Raw genomic sequence first — 19,860 nt, 5'->3', positions numbered from 1 at the left:
CCCGATGCAGGTCTTGAACTCACTGACCGGACCGTGAGATCATGACCTGAGCTGAGGTCGGACGCTCAACCGACTGAGCCACCCGGGCGCTCTAACCCACAAACCTTTAGATTATGAACTGAGCCTAAGTCGGATGCTTAACCTACTGAGCCACAAGGGCACCTCAGGAATTTACTTTTAATTGCAGGATTTGGGGGAAGATCATGCATAGGGGCCTCCTGGGGGAGGGGACCAGGGAACATAATAGCAGCTGCTAAAATTTCAATACTTGGTCAACCCAAAGGTCCATATGGGTGCCCACTAACCGACTGGCATCCCAGTAATGCCCCTGTTACACTCTGCTGGTGGGATCTCACCCGGCGGGTGGTGTTCACTGGTGGCTACTATATCCTCAGAAAGGATGTTGACAAAGCCTGCACATATCAGAGGGAGGGTGAGCAGGGCTGGGAGTTAGAGAAGCGTCCATAATTGTATCGGATGAAAAATGGGTGAAGGAGCTAGGGAGATTTGATCTGAGAAGACGTGGCCTCAGACATTTGAACGACTTCCATGTGGGAGACAGAGCAAATATATTCCCACACCCCTAGGAGACAGACCTGGGACAACCGGCTGGGGGCCAGAAGTGGTCAGACTCTGGCTTCATGAGAAGCCTTTTTTAACAGCTAGAGCTGCCTGAAGTTGGAACCCTGTGAGGCAGTGCACCCCCTCCTTATTCCTGGAAAAGTTCAGGCTGATGCTGGGTGCCAGCTCTCAGGAGTGTGGTAGAGGGGCCTCTTTCCTAGGGTGACAGTGACAGGAGGGACAGGCTGTCCTCCACATCCTCCGCAGGATCTGGTGGCGGCGTGCAGAACAGACCTGGCGGGGAGGACTAGATTTATCTGGGGTGGTATTTGGGGGAGGGAAAGCGCGGAGGAATTCTGGTCCCCCAGCCAGCACTTTTGCCATGGTGCCCACTTGAGGACCATTAGTGGGATGGCAGTGTCTGAGTCCAATAGTGGTAGGTTGGTAATCTCGGTGCCAGTGGCCTCCCTCACGAGTCTGGGACAACTGCTCTGCCTAGAGCAGAGGGGGAGACTAGGGGATTTCTGGGTCTGGTTTCTCTAGAGTAGGGTACGGGTGGAGAGCCATGAGGCTGGAGAGAACTTGCCTTAGTGACCAGGCTCCCCCACAGGTGATTTCACCTGTGGCTGCTGCCAAGCGGGTGGGAAGAGAAGGGTTTGGAGTCTTTGGGTATCTCACCAGCGCCTCCTCCCCTTGCTGTTCCATCTGCCTCAGACATGGAGTTGGAGCTGCTTCGAGGGAGCCAGGCCATCGAGCTTCGCTCGGCAGACCTGACGGGGCTGGAGAAGCACGTGGAACAGATCCGCGACCACATCAATGGGCGTGTGCTCTACTATGCCACCTGTAAGTGACGTGCCAGCTTCCAGCCCCTGGCCCTGCCCGTCTGCCCTCTTTACTTTTGGAGGACAGAATGGGTTGGGATGCTTTCCAGCTCCAGGAGACTTTTATACAGCCGAAAGCACAGCGTGGTCCACCCCTGGTGTGCAGCTGTTAAGATTGTTCTAGGCTGCAGCTGAGCCTGAGATGATGGGAAATTACATTTGAGAGACAGAGAGGGTGGAGGCGGGCCGTGCCTTTGTGACTGGGAGCTCTCAAGTGCAGGGAGCTTGACTGGGCAGCGTGCATGCCCTTCATCCTCCACTGAGGCTGAGTCCTGGACGAACCCAAAATCTTAACAAAAAGTGATGTACAAACTAAAAGCCCAATAAAAATCTTTGGAAAGAAGTCTGGAGGTTGAAAGAGTTTCAGAAAATGGCCTCCCCATTAAGTAAATCTCTGTCACTTGTGTCTGTCCTGCACTTGGGGTTCCTGGGTGCTCCCCTGCTCAAGCCCAAGGCCTGGTGGTGTAGGAAGCATAGGCTGCCCCACTTTGCTCAGTACAGCTTGCTCATCACCCAAACTTAGGGTGACTGGACCCCTTTGCCCCAGGACCCAATGGATCCCTTCCTTGAGAGACCAAAGCAAGTATTTTCATCTTTGAGCAGCGATCCAGTTTCTCATTTACAGATGAGGAAATAGAAATCCAGAGAAGGGAAGTATTGTGTCCAAATTCACCCAGCTCCAGAGGCAGAACCTGTGTCTCTTGGGATCTCAAAGAGAAGTTGCAAATGGATGACGGGTAACTGCGTGTGTGTGGCACATATGGAAAAGGCGTGACGTGAGTGTGCTAACCACAGCCCGTGCAATGTGCTAGGCGTTTTACCTACATTAACTTTTTGACTATTATCAATCACGTTAATTACTTATTGAGCACCGAGCGAGAGACATCATGTGCATTATCTCGTGATGTAGGTGCTGTTCCCATTTGACAAGTGAGGAAACGAAGGCACAGGCTGTGTAACCCCCCCACCAAGGTCACAGATGAGGCAGAGGGCAGAGCAGAGCTGGGCTTTAAACTCATGAATGTCTACCACAGTCATTAGGAGAATGGATGCTGGAGCCTGACGGCTCGGGCTCGCACAGACCCTACCCCGGGGGGTCGTTCTGAGGAGTCAGTGAGTCAGTGCGTGAAACTCCTGTCATTAAGTACCTGGCATACCTTATGCTCCCAGTCTGCATCAGCCACCCCCCTGCCAGACCCCAGGCTCTCCACCCGGCACGGGCTCAGAAGTCCCAGAGCCACTGCTGACTTTGAGAAGAACCACATGAAGCCTCGTAGAGAAAAATATGTCCATTTTATTGAGCACAACACCGAGCATGAAGCTGGAGGGGACGGGGTACAAGAAAACTAGAGAGGGACAAGAATAAGGTCCCCGATTTCCAGGGAGAGAAGAGCAGAAGCAGGATGAGAATTAACCGTCTGACATGAAAACCGTCAACTTGCAATTTGTACTTCATTGGGTGTGGGTGGGGCGTCTTGGTCAGGATAAGGATTCCTCGCAGTACCTAATCATTGATTTTTCTTTTTCATCTTGGAGGCTGTGGGGGCTGCTTTGGGCCTGGGGCAGGGAGGGAGGTGGTTCAGAAGTAAGCCGGGGGCAGGCTGGCCGCGTCTCAGCCCGGTTGGAGCTAATCCTAAAGCCAAGGATGGGAACTTGAGAGCTCACGGGTGGCCCACAGAGCTGACTGTCATTCATGCAGATGGGTAAGCGACTACATTAATGAGCCCATTCTGGCCGTGAGGACAAAGGCCTGGCAGGCAGGAGCGAGTGTGTGCTGAGCCGGAGTCTGGGTCGATGCTCCATATGGCTTTGCTCGGAGAAGGTGACACAGCCTGGCCAGCCCATTAAGCTTTTCATCACAAACAACACAGACCCGGGCAAGAGCTACCTAGTACACTGCACGGAGCCACGGCACGCAGGGTGTGGGGGCGCAGAGCAGGCAGGTCAGGGAGACCTGGAAACGGGTGGATGCCGCCCTCCTGCCCACGGCTTCAACGAGGCCTCCGCGCCTCGGGGCTCACTGCTGGGCCTTCCGTGAGGGTCTGCCCCCGGCGGCAGCGTGCTGCTTCTGACCCTAAACCACTCCTGCCAGGCCCTGCTCCGCTTGCTCCGCCTTCCTCCCCGCTGCAGGGTGGATGCCGGGTTTGGAAGGGTAGAGAAGAGATGACAACTCTCCTGCAGAGGAAATGGGTTCGGGGTGGGGGTGGGCCTGCCGCTTCCGGTGCCCCGCAGACCCCTTCATTCAGACCCTGTGCTGGGGCTCTCCTTCTGGGCCAGAAACCCTCCCCGAGCCCGCCCCCCCCCGCCCTAGCCCTCCCACTTCTGGTCGCCTCACCTGAAAATTGACACAGGCGTGGACTCCGGGGATCACATGATGAGACAGACTCCGGTCTGCCCCGCCCGGCAGTGGGAACTGCCGCTGGCTTTAACCGGCACCATGACCTCTGATTTGTAGTTCCTGGAAAGGAAACGAGGCAGCAGGCTGTGAAGTATTTGTGGAAGCAAGATCTGGGTGGTTCCCCGTGACTGTGGCATCCACTCAGCCCTCCCTTTATCAGGTTTGGAAAGTACAAGCCCTTGCCGAAAAGACCAAGATGACAACGAAGCTCCCCTCCTCCCCCAACACAGCGGTTCTGGAAAGTCAAGGAATCTAGTGTGCATCACTCACACGTGCCCAGTTTTCTGCAGGCATTTATAATTCCTGTTGCTTCACTAAACTTTTAAGTACCTTTGTGAGGCAGGCTGAGCAGGTGGGTAGGATTTTACAGACGAGCAAACCAGAAACAGACACGTTGCCTGATCTGTCAGCAGCCACACAGCTAGTGGGAGCGACAGGACTGGAGGCACTTCCCTTGACCCCTGATCCAGAGCTCTTCCCACCCTGCAGAGCCTCCTCTTTCTGGTCAGTGTCTTTCAGTCCCTTTGCCTGAGCAGGGCTAGGCCTCTGTCTTTGGCTGAAAATACGTACTGTTTTCTGTTAGCTTTTTTGAGGAGTGTGGGTTCGGAGCAGTAGGAGGACTTCTCTTTGCTCCCAATGCTCAGGCAACTAGAACAGCAGCCACAGGGCCCAGCGGCCAGGGGCCCCTGCTGCATAGGCACCAGGCTGCTGCTGATGCGGAGCGAGCCATTGACCAGGCAGTTGAGGGACCTGCCACCGGGTGCAGCGGTCCGGGGGCCGTGCTGGCAGGGCAGCCGGGGCAGGGCAGGAAGTGCGCCACTCTGGTCCAGGGCAGGTGCCTCGGTGATGGTGAGCTCAGAGGCGCTGGGTGTGGAGGCTTCTGAGGCTTGAGTGACGGGAGGCCTGTTCTCCACCTCTGGGTGGATGCCTGGGCTGTGCAAGTTCATGTGCAGCTTCCTCATGTGATGCACCACAGCTGCTGCATTGAAGGCTTGCTGAGGAGACACAAGAGCAGCCTCTGTCCACCTCCGCTCCCAGAGGGCTGCAGGGCTCAAACTTTCCCTTTTCCCTGTGGCCTCTTGAAACTTGCCCACTTCTCATTTCAGAGAGGCTCCAGGGAGCTCCAGTGTCTGCTAGGAAGCCCCAAAGACAGCCCCTCCACCAGCCCTGCCCCAGCTCAGCCTCCAGTGGCCCAGAAGAGCCTGCTACCTCCCCAGAAAGGGCGACCTACCCTCCACTTGCTCTTGGCAAAGTTCTTCTGGATCTGGAGACTGACTGATGGGTAGATGTCCCGGTGGAGGGCTGTGTTTCCATTGATCCTGTAGATATAGAAGGGACACCTGGCTAGTGAGTGATTATGGGACTCATCCAGGAGCTGGGCAGGGAGCTGTGCATGCAGGTCCTAGTTAAGCTGAGTGAACTCAGAAGAAGAGTGACCCACCGTAGGAATGGGCTGGAACCAGGCTCCTCTGTCCCCCTGGGCAGGTCATTAGGGGACCAATGCTTTGGCAAAACCAAAATCTTGCTTTACAGCAGGGTCGGCAAACTATGGCCCATGGGCCAAATCTACCCATTGTCCATTTCTGTAAATAGGTCTCACTAGGACACAGACGTGCCCATTCATTCAGGTATGAGCTATGGCTACTTCCAGGTGATAAGGGCAGACTGAGTAGTTGCCGTATAGACGATATGGCCGGCTAAGCCTAAGATACTGACTCTCCAGCTTTTCACAAACAAGGCTTACCAGCCCCTGTGTCAGAGGGTGCTTGGGTTGTCCCTCTCTGTTAGCTCAAAGCTTTGCTTGGAACCCATCTCCTCCTGGAAGCCTTCTTGAAGGAGGCCGCCCAATACAGGCTGCCCTTGCCCTCATCATCCATCTCTACGTGTTCCTTAGACATTTGCCATGGGTGCAGTACTTTCTAGGTACTAGGGACGCAGAGTAGCAACAGATGTCGCCCTGATCCCTGGGGCTTTCCAGTGTAGGCGTGGAGCCTTGTTCCATGCCACGAACTAGAGTCATTCATGTAAGCTGTGTGATTGATGAAGAGAAGTGAGGAGGGGTACCTGGCCTGCAGGAGCCAGGGCATCAGGGAAGGGCAGAAACTGCTCCGGTCCTCAAGGATGCTACATACAAGGCAAGAGGCAGGACATTCCAGGTGTGAAAATAGTATGACCCCAGGTGTAGGTTGGAAAGAGCTTGGTATATGGGGTAGGGGAGGGCAGGAAGAGAAATGCAACTCTTAGATAGGCCTCTCTGGAACAGAGGAGGTGTGTCAGGAATTGGGGGAAATAAAGTTGGAGGTAAAGGGTCAGGCCAGAATGGGGAAAACCTGAAAAGGCACAGGAATCTAGGCTTGTTGTGGTAGGAAGTGGGGAGCTACTGGGAATCTTGAGCAGGGGTGTCGCATGAGAAAAGAAAGTGTTTCAAGACTTCATTTACTCAGTTTACTGATTGGTTGCTTTGTGATTCCTCACAAATCGCCTCACTTGGGATGATTCTCTTAAGGACAGGGCACAGCTGCCTCTTCCCGGTGCCTCTTGCACAGCTGGTACTGAGGGTTGCATCCTAGTACTGATGACAGAGCCTGGTTGCGTCTGTCTCCTGCCCTTGACGAGATGATGCAGCCCCCACGTCTGGGTCAGAACCCACCTCATTAAATGCTGTTTGCATCTCTAGCTGGACCGGATAGACAAGTCTATGCTCCTTGGATGCTGCAAGAGTAAAGAGCTCAGGGCAAGCAAACTCTGGGGATACACCATGTGAATGAGCCATCATGGCATCTGGGGAACCAAAAGGCTAGGGTCCAGACCCCACCCCATCCTCACTCACCAGGGGTGCCTCAAGGCCTTCTCACAGGTGTACCGTTCATTCGGGTCCTTCTCCAGCAAGTGGCAAATAAAATCCTTGGCTAAGGGGAGCAATCAAAGACACAACTAAGGGCCAGATTTCGTGACTGATGGAAATTCACTTCCGGGCTGGTGGGTGGCAATGAATGCATCTTTAGTTAATCTTCCAAAGAGGCAATTTTAAGAGTCTTAAAAGAGAAAAAAAAAAATCCAAGCCACCTAACGACAACCCACCATAAACCACCAAAGAGAGGCTCTACGTAGCCTCACCCACACAGCACTGCAGATACATCTCTTATCACGAGGCATCAACGTGCCTGCACGCCACGAGTGTATTCGTTTGCACCATTCAGGGGCAGGCACCCACACGTGGGCACACATGTGAATGCTGCCTTGTCCCAGTGCTGATCTGCACTTAATGGGCCCCACAACATGTAATGATTGCCTTCTCTCCCACATACAGACATTGCATACTCTCGGTCTTGATATCTGAAAGGAAAAACTTGCCTTGGTTTTGCTGCTCCTGCCTGGAACATTCCCCTGTGCCTCAAGCTGCCCTCCTGGCCCCTCATCTAAACTACCTCCCCTCTTTTACCAGGTATGCTGTGGTTCTGCCTCCAGAAAACAAAAGCCTAAACATTGGATGCAAATAATTTATTTGGCCTTTGAGCCAGATAAAGATTTCTCCACCTTCTCTGGCAGCCCGGTCTATAAGTTTCCCTAGGGACTTTCAAGAGCCAGGACTGTCATCTTTTGTTAAGCTCTTTTCTCTTGGCACTCTCTGCCTTGAGCCTGTCATCTTGTCCTTCACACCTGGTAGTCTTACCTGACTCAGAAATGTCATCCCAGAATGGAGATTCAAATTCATAGTAGCCCTCCTTGATCTTCTCGAAAAGCTTTGACTCAGTTTCTTCATAGAAGGGGGGATACCCACACAACCTGCAGTGAAACACGGAAGGAGGTATGCTGCTAAACAACCCCAGTCTCCCTGAGCCAGCCTCTCCCTTCTGCCTAGCCTCCACTATACACAGGCATGAGCTAGGATTCGGGAATGATGCAGGCCCCCTCAAGTGTTTATGCAGGAGCCAAAGCTTGGAACAGGCAGCCCTGGAAGGCCCCTTTGTGCATTGTTCCCCCAAACCTCTCACCAACTCTCCTATACCTCCCCTGACACTTAGATGATGTATACAAGATCTTTAAGAGGGATGATAGAATGTCTGCTTGAATGTAAGTTTCCTGAGGGATTATTTAGGCTATTAGCACAGAATAGACAATCAATGAATATTTGTTAAGTAAATGAATGAGTGACAGTAGTTACTCAACATAAGCTTAGGAAATAGAGAACTGAATCCACACTAAAGGGTAAATGACAGGTTATTTTCCTAACAGCAGAGTCTGCTATAGATGAAGAGGAATGGTGGGGAAGGGGTGATGAGTAGGTTAGTAAAGGAGAGCCCAAGAATATGTGAAGAGGAACAATGACCAGATTCATTTGGGCCATCATTTTGCTTTGGGCTGACTTGCCAGGAGAGAAATTTGAGATGTGAACATTGTACCCACTTGACTTTCAAGTTTGGCTTGGCCTCCCCTTTTTCCATTGCTCATTCCATAGAGCGGGACTCAACACATTTATATAGAGTAAATGGGGGTGGGGTGCAGGAACAGAGAGTACCATATGGCTCAACAGTGGGTTCACACCGAGCTCTGTTTTTATAATCTGGTGGAGACCAGGACAGAAACCTTTGGAGCTGTGTGCATGAGTAAGCGTGTGTGTGTGTGTGTGTGTGTGTGTGTGTGTGTGCGTGCAAGCACTCGCACACACACACACACACACACACACACCCACATGCATGCAAGCACTCGCACATGCACACGTGTACATACACATGCTTTGGAGGTGGATGTTGCTTGAGGAGCTAAAATAGGGGAGGGGAGAAAAAGGATGAGCAGGTTGTGAGATTTCCCAGGAACTGAGCCAATGACAGCTTCTACTCACAATATGTAAGTGATGACGCCAATAGACCAGCAATCCACAGCCTTGCTGTAGGGCTTCTGTGCCAACACTTCCGGAGCTACAACAAACCAAAGGCAGAGTCAGGGCTGGGACAAGAAGAGAGGGCCGAGGGGTGAGGGCTGAAGGTCAGGATGAGGCTTAGAGAAGAGGACTAGGAAAGCTCCTGGGATGGCAGTGTTTCTGTATCACTGAAACTTTTCCTAGGGCGAGGACGGTATCTCTCTCATCTGACTGAATCTTCCTCCATCAACCTGGAAGGTCCCCATGACAGGGCCTATGACTCTTACATCAGACTGGGAATCTCCAAGGCTACCTTGCCCCCATCAGATGTAGGTCTATGTCTCCCCACACAGATGGGTTAGCCCAGGGCTGGGGTTGTGTGTCTGTGTTCTGATGGGGACATCTGCCAAGTAGGGGCAATCTCTCTCCCACTAGACTGGGATCTCCCTGGGGGCAGAAACTGAGTCATCCCTCTTAAAATGAGGAACTCTTAGAGGGCAGGTGATAACTGCTCCATCTGTCTCTGGTACCTTCTGAGGGCAAGGCTTAGTTATCCGTATCAGACTGAGAGCTCCATGAGAAAACGAGCCATGTCTTCCTCTGAATGGGAGCAGTAGAGGGCTACTTTCTGTATTTATCCCAGATCCCAGGGATTTGTACTCATTGGGACTCAGTACCTACTAACTGACCTCTCTTTGGGGGTGAGAGCAGATTTCCTCTTAAGTTAGAGTTCTCCTTCCTACTGCCATCCTCAACCAGGTGATGAGTGGTGAAGAGGGAAGGGGCAGGAGTGGACATTCTGAGTTTTGGCTTTCTCCCCATGAATTTTGGGGATGCTTTCACCTGGTAACTTGCCTGCCTTACTTTTGGGGGGGCCTTGAAAGCCTGTTGTTTAGGCAGGAAGTCCCACCTCTGCCAGTTTCCTAGGATGTTTTCTTGGGGATATGTTTGGGCGGGAGCATGCATGCCTGAGTTCCTCAGCTTCAAACTCAACACTATGCCTCTGGGATACCACCAACTGGTGGGTTGTAGTCTCCTGTGGAAGTGGGAAAAGGGAAAAGGGGTGGCTAGTGGTCAAACCCTTGGCAATCTAATGATCTCTGGGTTTGTGATCTTGTCTCTGCCCCTGGTTTAGCTGGAGAGACAAAGGCAGAAAGTTAGCCAAAATAATGAGAGGCAAGTATAGGCAGGGGCTGTTGGAAGAGTTCAGGGGTAGGCTGTCTTTAAAGATGTAGGGTTTGGGAGCAGTAGGGGTAGTTCTAGAGATACATGGATTTACCCTAAGCCTCATAATGAAAGCTCTCCTGGGATTGCCCCTGAAGTTGAACCCTGTCTCCTTATAACCACCCCTCTCTGTTCAGTAATATCCATGAGGTTGAATGCAGCCAACTGGTTAACCTTCCTCCTGTCCCCAGACTCACCCACATAGCCCGGGGTCCCACAGGCAGTGGACATGACTCCACTCTGTTCCATCTTGGACAGACCAAAGTCTGTGATCATGATCTTAGAATTCTCTTCAGGGGTTAGGTACAGCAGGTTTTCAGGCTGTGGGAAAAGAGCAATACCATGCAGTGTAGGATATAATCATCTGAAATACATATTTATTTTCCTCCCCTGATAGAGAATTTCTTAGGAAGCTACGCTCTGGGCTCCTGACTTCAAGGACAGGCTCATGTCCCCCAGTTCTTCCCTCCTTCCTCCTAGCTGCAGCTCCCCACCCCATATTGAGCACTCTGTATTTTGCTTATGGCCCTCAGGTTGCTCATCTTTGTAGCCATTAAAGAACTACTCCCTCCCTCTCCTCAGCCCCAACTACCCTAAGACTGTTTTTTGAGGAAATCAAACCATAGTTAATCGTCTCTGACCTTTCTAAAGTCTAGTGTGTGCCTGATGCAATGTTGGCCTCCAATTAGTATTTATTTCTTCTGATTTTGAGTGTGGCTAGGTTCAAGAAACATGTGCATTCTCTTGGTATCCTAATAGGGTGAGGCCTAGGGCAAAGTTCAGGAAGAGGCTGAGATGAAAATTAACAATGATTGTTCAGTCATTCAAGATTTGTTTAAGGGATCCAACAAATGATGAGGTTGGTCCAACCCTCTCATTTTACACAGCTTAGGCTGCCCATGACCCATGCAGCTTCCTGAAGGGTCATTCTATTTCCCATTGAGGACTCCCACTCGGGCACCTTCAAGTCTCTGTGGACGATGCCATTCTCGTGGAGGTATTTCACTGCTGACAAGACCTGCTGGATCACCAGGCTGGCATCCTTCTCTGTGTAGACACCCCGCTCCAGGATCCGGTCAAAGAGTTCCCCGCCAGAAACACTGTGGGCATAGGGGCAAGCGCAGGAATCCAGGTCTTATTCCAGGTCAAAGGGACATAAGTGCATTTACTCTGTAGCTCTGAAGACACAGCAGTGGCAGAACGGGTGGGTGCCCACGGTCTACCTTAGTTTGAGAATACCTCCTTTGGGTGGTGGAATGATATCACGAGCGAGTCATTTCTTTGGGCCAACCATTTCCCTCTCCCTAGACACTTCTTTGAAGTGCAAAATGCCCCTCGTTAGAGTTAAGCAAGAAGCCAATAATCCCTTAGTGGACACACGCTTACCTGCCTATTTTCCTGACTTAGGACACAGGGGCCATGATGAAAGAAGAGGTGAAATTGAAATGAGGCAAAACAGGAATGAGGTGTACACATGACACAAATTGTGCTCGTGTCAGGACTTCTGTCCTCACTGGAAAACTGGGCTACTGACTGCCGAACTTGTGGGTGGAGTTCTAGTGCTGCTTGGAGACTCCAATGGTAAGGTATCTTAGGATTCAGGGGAGCTTCAGATCCACTCTGCTCCCCATCTCTTGAATGCCATCTACACTATTTTTGCCAAGAAGTTTCTTAGCTCGTCCTGAAACACCTCTGAGGCAGACAACTCACTACCCCTAAGACAGACTGTTTTATCTTTCACCGCCTTCTTAATATTTCTGTATATTACGACGGAACCCACTCCCTGTAGTTTCCACCAGCAGATAGCCCTTCTACCCACTGGGCCACGCAGAGCAAGAATACCACCCTTTCACGTGGATCTCTTCAAGTATGTGAAGACAGTGAAATGCTCACCTGAGGCCTTCCCTGGGATAAACATTTCATGGGCCAGGGTTTCCAACTCTTTCACAGTCCTTGCCCCCTTGTCACTGTTCCATGACACTGGATGCGGACGTGCACACATCATAGGACCATGCAGTGATGAGGAAGGAGAAGTTCTCTAATCAAGATGCACACCACCCTACTCCTTTTGTTTCTGTCCTGAAGCTCTGGGCTCTGCCATAGGATCTAGAGGCCCATGAGAAAGATAGTCTCTATGCACAACTAGCAATTCCTGACATGGGGTGGCCTGGGTCCTAGAGCTGGCACCCTCATAGGCTTTCCACTCTTCGGTGATATCTGAATCTGCCCGCTTCCCTGCCTCCCCTTAGCTGGCTATCTAAATGTGTGCTAATCCTGTTGAATTGGCCTCACTAAGGTGCCACATGGTCCCTGCTCATTTGTTAATGCTGTTCTGCACCCCTATCCCCAACCTCACTCCCTTGACCACCTGCTCCCTCTAGTCACTGGGCCTCAGGTGAGCCTTGGAGTTAATAGACTGCTTAGGCCTGAATCAACTCATTAAAGTTTCTGAGGAATCAGCCTGTTAGTCAAAAATATTGCATCTAGCCATAGAGATAGCAGAGTGGTGTGTGTGTGTGTGTGTGTGTGTGTGTGTGTGTATTTTATAAATAGAAGTTTCTCTGAGTCCAAGGCTGAGCACTTGTAGGAGCACCGACCAACTCCTACAGCATTCAGTCTCAGACAGAACTCCTATTTATATATGACAATGATGTGGAGACCTTTCTAGGGAGGCACCATTTCTGTCCCACAGATGGACACACACAGTCACAGCCTGTTTTTAACTTTGGATGGATCTCTTTTGAGAAAATCTTTTTTTTTTTATATGTATCAAATTGAAATCTGTGTCGTGTGGTTTCTAATCCCACAGTAATTTTACCCTAGAGTGGCATTAAAGTATTTAACGTTAGTTTGATGGACTGGCTGGTCAAAATGGACTCAAGCTGTGGTGCCCGAGAAGGGTTCTGGAAGGTTCCCTGCTATGCCAGTCATTATCCCTTCAACTGTAGCATTGTGGGGAGGTCCAGAAAGTCTGAGGGGAGTGGCTGGGGCACAGGGGAGGATGGATGGGTTGGAGTCACAGCTGCTGCCGGGGTCGCTTAGCTGACTTGTAGCAAATACTTTAGGGGCACCTGGATGGCTCAGTCAGTTGAGCATCTGACTTCAGCTCAGGTCATGATCTCGCGGTTCATGGGTTAAAGCCCCATGTTGGGCTCTGTGCTGACAGCTCGGAGCCTGGAGCCTGCTTCAGATTCTGTGTCTGTCTCTCTCTCTGCCTCTCCTCTGTTTGTGCTCTGTCTCTCTCTCTCTCAAAAATAAAGAAACATTAAAAAAATATTTTAACGATCGGTAAGGCTGTCGTGGTACAGACCATCTCAATAATCAGTCCTAGTTCTACCCTTCGGTCCACACAGAACATGTTCATGACCAGAGGCATACTTAACCTGAGAGAAATCTTAGCATTTGAGAGCCTCTTGAACTAATTCTTGATCTCATCTTTTAAATCACCGTACTCCCCTCACCACGGAGCAGCTTCCTCTAGGCCTCCCAGACCCCCAGAGACATCTGTAGAGGAAGTGGGTCACCTTTCACTTACAGCTGCATGACCAGGTAGTAGTGAGTGGTGCTCTCATAGATGTCCTCCAGGGTCACGATGTTTTCATGCTTGATCCTGGGGAAAAGGAAGGGTCATGGTACGTGGTTTAGGTGTCCAGACAAAGAATGGACTTTTTTATTTCTGTTAGAGACTTTGATGACAATATTTAGGAAGAGTGGATCCTTGTGAAACCTTCCTAATAAATAGGTGGTCACAAAGAAATCTTAAAGATCCCAGAGTGGTGTTCAATCCATATTTCTGAATGGATAATTGATCATTCTGCCTTCAGGGAACCAATATTTTGTGGCTACTCCAGAAATCTCTTTAAACTTTGCCAAAAGAGAAACTTAAAATACCTGAAGAAGGCCAAGGGAACACCCCAAACTAGATTATTTTACAAAATGGGCATCCAGAAACATCCTCGAAGAAAGTAGACTGCAGCAGAAGAGAATCGGGTTAGTTAAGCCTCCTCATGGGTAACCACGGAAGTAGTGTTGCAAAATTCTTATTCCGGAATATTTTGAGAAGCCGGGAAGGTGCTATTTTCTGGGGTCAGTTCTGTGGAATGTCTTTGTTGCTGATAGTAATTCTCAACCAGCGGCTCTTTTGTCCCTGGGGGAATATTTGACAATAACTAGAGACATTTTTTGTTATTGTGCCTGGGGAGGGGGTAAGAGCTACTGGCACCTAACGGACAGAGGCAGGAATGCCGGTCAATATCCCATAATGCACAGTCCACCACCCCACCACCCCAATAAAGAATTATCTGGTCTAAAATGTCAGTAATGCTGTGTTCAGGAAAATTTGCTCTAGGTTCTCTCTGAATGGGATTACTCATGGGCCAAGGCAAGCAGAATAATCATACTTGCTGTGGGGCTTGGCTTCCCGGGCAGCAATTCTGTGCATAGGAAGAACCTTTCTAGGAAGTTTGGTTCATGGCTGGGTAGCATAGGGGTTAAGAATTTGGACTCTGAGTCAGTTGGGTTTGAGTTCAGATCTGGATGAGATACTTATGAAATGGATGACTGGCTGTTTTTCTTAAATCTTCTAAGCCCCACTTTTTTGGTTTGCAAAGTACATCTCTCTCATAGGGTTATATCAGGATTAAAAGAGATAATGCATGCAAAATGCTTAGTGTAGTGCCTGGGGAATAGTAAACACATAATAAACAGTATCTATCATCTTTAAGCTTAATTTCTAAAATTATAGACCAACTGCAGTGGGTACCTGATGGGTTCAATTACACTTACAAGTTGACAATACTAACATTAATATATCATTTACTGAACAAATCTTTACCAAGCATCTATGCTGTTAGGGACTGATGATACAATACAATGGTAAGAAAGACCACCATAGTCCTTGCTCTCAATGAGTCCACAGTCCACCTCTGTTCTAATCTCTCTGGAGTCCAAACAGGTATCTCCAGCATCCTCCATGTTGAGATTGGGGGATACACACATTCAATATGTTCCAACAAATTTCTTTCTATTTCCTTCAAGCCTACACATCCCTTTTGTTCTCTATCCAAGCAATGACATTACCCTCCACCAAATCGCTCAATCTCAGCATCATTTTTAGTACTTTTCTCTTTTATACTCGAAGCAGTCGATCCCAAGCCCAATCACTTCTCTCTCTTGAATCCAGTCTTCTTGCTGCCACATGATCCTGCTATTACCTTTGCTTGTATCCTCATCCATTGTCTAGATTATTGAGAAAGTCTTAAATCCATCTTCCACCATGCTTAAGAGGCATGGCTCTAAAATATAAGTCTGATCATGTGATTCCTTACTAAAAATTCTTTGATGACTTTTCTTTGCCCACGGGAAAAAGTCAACATTCTTTACCATGGTATCCAAGACCCTTTATAATCAGATCTCATTTGATTTCAGCTCCTGTCCCTTGATGATCCTTACTCTAAGCTCAGGGGCTTCTAATACCGACTCTTTCCTAACGTCCATTGCACTTACACAGTTGAGTTTCTGTTACTCTCATCCTGAATTCCCTTTCTGCATTGCCTCTCCTGTCTCCATTAAATTCTACTCACCTATCAACGTGCCTCTTCCTTAAAAATGTACCTAATACCCCATACTCATAAAAATGCACATGTAGGCAAAATGAATCTCTGTATTTTTCAAGCCTTGCCTTCTGCTACTATTGGCTCATGTCTAATGGGATTAGAGTTTGTTATGGGCACCTGTCTCTGCCCAGAAAATGTGAGCTTCTGAGGATAAGGAATTTTGTAGGCCTTATTCTTGTGTTCCTAATGCCTAATACACTTTTGGCATACCATGGGGATTCCACAAGGCTTTTTTGTTTGGGTCCTGCTGTAAACAGTTAGATGGTTTGTTAGTGTGGCCTCTACCATGAGGGCTGGGGTGCTGAGCCTATATTTGCTTTGGAATAAAGTCAAACCAATTTCTAAATCCTCTGCTTCCTTAATTACTGATTCTTCCTGCTATTGGCCCTAGTTGATTTTTGTTCCATTGAGCTAATTATTCTCTGGTCTATGTGCACAAACCAGGTCTGCTACCAGTTGGTTTGCTAGTCAATTTGCTGCCACAACCACCCCCCAATCAGCAGAAGCACCTGCCTGGCTTAACTTGGCCGATTGATCAAATGGACACATTAATGCAATCAAAGGGAGTAAGTAATGCCTTTGGGTGTGGAAATCCATCTTCAGTCCTCCTCAAAGGTAATTTGTGAAGGAAATGTTATGTTATGTATGGTTGTACCCGACCAACCCTAAGACCCACTCACTTTTTCAACACGGCAATCTCATTCTCCAGGCTGCTGTCCCGGAAGGCAGGTGACTTCTTGATGCACTTCAGGGCAAAGAGCTTCCCAGTCATCCTTTGCTTCACCAGGAAAACTTCTGAAAAAGCTCCTCTAAGTAGAAGACACCAAGAGTTAAAATTAGTCCTGGCTGGCTAGAGAACATTGTTAGAGGCAAAACCAAAGGGTAGATGAAGGAAGGTGTGGCCGGTAATTGGTTTCCATTGTCACTGTGGGTACCTGAGGAGGTGTACTGAGGGTAGAGCCTGTCTTACATCGAGCCCTGTGTCCTTTCTCTTGGGAAAGAAAAGATTCTACTACAGACTCAGGCACTAGATGGATGCTATTTCCCGATTCTGTGATTTGGAAGGGACACGCAGGGACTCCGCTTTGGTTATGGAGAGATTTCTCCATTTGGCCAACCCAGTAAAGAGAGGCCACCACAGAGTCAATTTACTTGCCTTCTTCCAGCATATTGAAGTGTGGCACACTGGAATGGCAGCTGGAGGTAGCACTGGGAACAGGGCTCAGGCAGTGATGGAACAAAACTCCCCTCTCAGTTTTAGATGGTGATAATTATCTTGAGCCAATTACCAAGGGCTAAGGGGGCTGAGAACCCTCTCATTCAGTAGGATCTATGAGAATGAAAGACAGAACCCAGCAGCTCTGGAAAGGTTTTCTGAAGAAGGAGAGGTTAGAACCCAATGGAAACACAGGGTAGGATTCCAAATTATAGCTTTCTCGTTTTGAAGGGGGTTCTCTGGAGACCAGGCTATTGAATAGCAGTTAGCTAGCCATGGATGTTGGAGCCCAAGTGCCCAGGTGAGAACCTCAGCTTTTTGGGTGACAAGTCACTTAACTACCCAGTTTCTTTACCTGAAAAGTGGGAGTGTCAATAGTATCTGATTCAGAGTTGTTTAGAAGATGAAATGAATTAACATACGTAAAGTGCTTACAAGCATTCCTGACATCTGTTAAATTACATGTGTCAGACACTATTATTGTTACTACTATTATTAGTTGAATACCATTAGGGAGAACACCTGGTAGTAACAAGAGGCAATAGGGTTTAAGTGAGGAAACAGCTGAGCCATCGCGTCCCCTGCCATCTGGGGATTTTAGACTCGGGGCCCAATAGCAGTCAAGCTCGTGTAATGGCTTTGAGGATCTGCATTAGGAAATACTTGGTGTGGGGCGCTTGGCTGGCTCAGTGTGTTAAGTGTCCGACTCGGGTCGTGATCTCACGGTTCAATTCACGAGTTCGAGCTTCGTGAGTTTGAGCCCCGTATAGGGCTCCGCACTGACAACGTAGAGCCTGCTTGGGATTCTCCATCCGCTCTTCCCCGCTCACACTCTCTCATGCTTTCTCCCTCCCTCTCAAAATAAATAGCATTTAAAAAAAGAAAGAAACTACTTAGTGTTTCCTGGGTCTGAGTTTCCTGTTTCCCCCAGCTGCACTTGGAATTGAATTAATCAGAGCCTTCAGAGCTTACTCCATTCATTCATTCGTTCATTCACTCATCCCTTCAATCAAGATTTATTGAGCACCTACTGAGTCAGACACTGGAGATAAAAAAGGTAAGTGTTTCTGTTCTTAGGAAGCCTGCAGACTAGTGAAGAACGCAGACAAATGAGCAATTAACACTGGATTTGAAAGATGTTATTAGACATTCAATGAATGCTTGATTATCTGACAGAACAGATAATCCGCGTGTTAGTTAGGCGCTTGGATTAGTATCGGTCTTGAGAGTCTAGTGTGAGAGATGGACACATACAAATAAGCAGGGGGTATCATGAGACCACCGACAGCGAACATTTAAGACAGGGCCTCTGCTCTGGCTGGGCAGGATGCATGGCACACGACTCCAACACATGCCAGTCACCTTGGAACCGTTGTACATGTTCATCCAATAATTATTACAACACTTTCCCCCCCAGCAGCTAGCAGGCTAGAAAACAAGGGCACCTTTTTCTAACGTGCACGCAGCAATCGCTTGGAGCAGCTAAGGAGCCCGTCATCTGTGGCCCTCTGACTTAACACCCTGAACTCAGTTTTCAGGGATGAATGAGAGCCCAGCAAAAAGGTGGAAGTGATGTCTCAGGAGGGGTGAAAAAGAGGTAGAAGAAACAGCATGGAGGCACAGGACAGCAGGTAGGATGGGGCTGCCAGGGTCCAGCACCATCTGCGAAGTACGACGCAGGGAATACGGGCACACGAGTGGGCACGAGTGCCAAGTCCTCCACCTGGTTGCATACGGAAAGTGCTCAATAAACGTGTGATGGGTGGATGGGTGGAAGGAGGGAGGAGGGAGAGGTTTGGACTCGGATTAGCTGTGTGTTCTACTCCTCTTTAGATCCCACTTTCCCTGTTATAAAATGAGAGAGTTGAACCACGTGGCCTTCAAGATTCCTTCCAGCTATGACCTTCCGGGACCCAATTTCAGAGTTCTCCCTTTCGCCTGTACGTGCGTGGTACAGCTGACTTCAAAGCCGATATCCACTCTGGGTTCTCTTGTGGAATGAGGTCAAATTCCAGCCTTCCTTGCGGGGGGAGCGGGGGGTGGGCATTTACATTGCAGTGTATGCAAATGGCGCCTCCTAGGGTTGTGCAGTGTGGTGGCAATTTGAGACGGTGTTACTGCTCTTCTGCCTCAGGCTGCTTTGTACACTGTGTGTGTGTGTATGTGTGTGTGTGTGTGTGTGTGCGTGCGCGTGCGTGCGTGCGTGTGGTGTGTGTGTGTGTGTGCGTGTGTGTGTGTGTGGTAAGTATGGCCGGGCAGTGAAGAGGGATTACAAGACTTAATTGTGCTATCTGTCAGAGTGGGGAGCAGAGAGCTAGTTCTGAGCAGCTCAGGTTGCTGGGGTCAGAAGGCAAGACGGGCAGAGGCTTCAGAGCCAGGATTACTTTGCTGCAGTAGAACTTGGTCTGTGTTTCCTGCTCTGAACAGCTCTCTCCGCTTGCTGGAAGACTCGTTGATGGGGGAAGTGGGGGAGAACCAAGGAGATGTCTCTTCCTGGGCAGTGAAAGGAGGAGGACCGGGGCCTGGTGACATTTCCCCTGCTATGGACTAGCTTTGCCCATCGTCCATAAGGCTACCCTAGGGCCCTGGAATTGTGGGTGATCTCTGGGCAGATTTAGCAAAAGCCTTCTCTACTGGTGGGTTGTTCCAGAAGAGCTGAGGGCTAGAGACAAGAGGCATTCGTCAAGATTCCAGTACATCCTGCTCAGAGGAGTCTGCCCCACCCACTCCTCCCTTCCCCTCAGCATCTCACCTTGGTAACAACTGCATGGGGTCTGCAGCTTGGGGCTGCCTGTCCCCCTCCTGGGCACTTCAGGGGTGCCTTCTCTTTAGCTTTTGTTCAGCCCCAACTGCGGCAACAGCTGTGACTTGCCCCCTCTCTGGTCCCCCGAGTTCCCCAGATCAGCGCGGGGCTGGATATGTTACAGCCACCAGAAGCACTTAAGATACAGATTCCTGACTACTCAGTCCTATCTCCGCAAACCCCAGTGTGGTAGGTCTGGGACCAGGAGTCTGTAGTTTTCAAAACTTACCTATGCTAAAATGATAGTGGGAAGTTATTACTGATTTTCTTGAGTGTCGCAATGCTATTGTGGATACAGATG

General features: G+C 49.5%; 2 protein-coding genes across 5 annotated transcripts in view; one reads left to right on the top strand and one right to left on the bottom strand.

The window, feature by feature from the left end:
* Window positions 1-1,785, top strand: part of LAMB3 (laminin subunit beta 3) — a 63,259-nt gene extending 61,474 nt beyond the window's left edge. For all 3 annotated transcript variants that reach the window (XM_045452389.1, XM_045452390.1, XM_045452388.1), the window contains one exon: window positions 1,276-1,785. In XM_045452389.1, coding sequence (XP_045308345.1) covers window positions 1,276-1,412 — 137 coding nt within the window. In that variant the 3' untranslated portion in view covers window positions 1,413-1,785. The remainder of the gene's footprint in view (window positions 1-1,275) is intronic.
* A 931-nt stretch (window positions 1,786-2,716) lies between these two features.
* CAMK1G (calcium/calmodulin dependent protein kinase IG) overlaps window positions 2,717-19,860 on the bottom strand; it is a 29,499-nt gene continuing 12,355 nt past the window's right edge. For both annotated transcript variants that reach the window (XM_045452391.1, XM_045452392.1), the window contains 11 exons: window positions 16,221-16,349; window positions 13,461-13,535; window positions 10,887-11,025; window positions 10,123-10,246; window positions 8,684-8,759; window positions 7,514-7,626; window positions 6,671-6,749; window positions 5,072-5,159; window positions 4,411-4,835; window positions 3,778-3,900; window positions 2,717-3,617 (listed from right to left, as the gene is read on the bottom strand). In XM_045452391.1, coding sequence (XP_045308347.1) covers window positions 3,810-3,900; window positions 4,411-4,835; window positions 5,072-5,159; window positions 6,671-6,749; window positions 7,514-7,626; window positions 8,684-8,759; window positions 10,123-10,246; window positions 10,887-11,025; window positions 13,461-13,535; window positions 16,221-16,349 — 1,339 coding nt within the window. In that variant the 3' untranslated portion in view covers window positions 2,717-3,617; window positions 3,778-3,809. The remainder of the gene's footprint in view (window positions 3,618-3,777; window positions 3,901-4,410; window positions 4,836-5,071; window positions 5,160-6,670; window positions 6,750-7,513; window positions 7,627-8,683; window positions 8,760-10,122; window positions 10,247-10,886; window positions 11,026-13,460; window positions 13,536-16,220; window positions 16,350-19,860) is intronic.

Source organism: Leopardus geoffroyi, chromosome C3 (assembly GCF_018350155.1).
Source record: "Leopardus geoffroyi isolate Oge1 chromosome C3, O.geoffroyi_Oge1_pat1.0, whole genome shotgun sequence".
Taxonomy (NCBI): Eukaryota; Metazoa; Chordata; class Mammalia; order Carnivora; family Felidae; genus Leopardus; species Leopardus geoffroyi.
The sequence above is the reverse complement of the archived record's forward strand: the minus strand, read 5'-3'. Positions and strand labels throughout refer to the sequence as shown.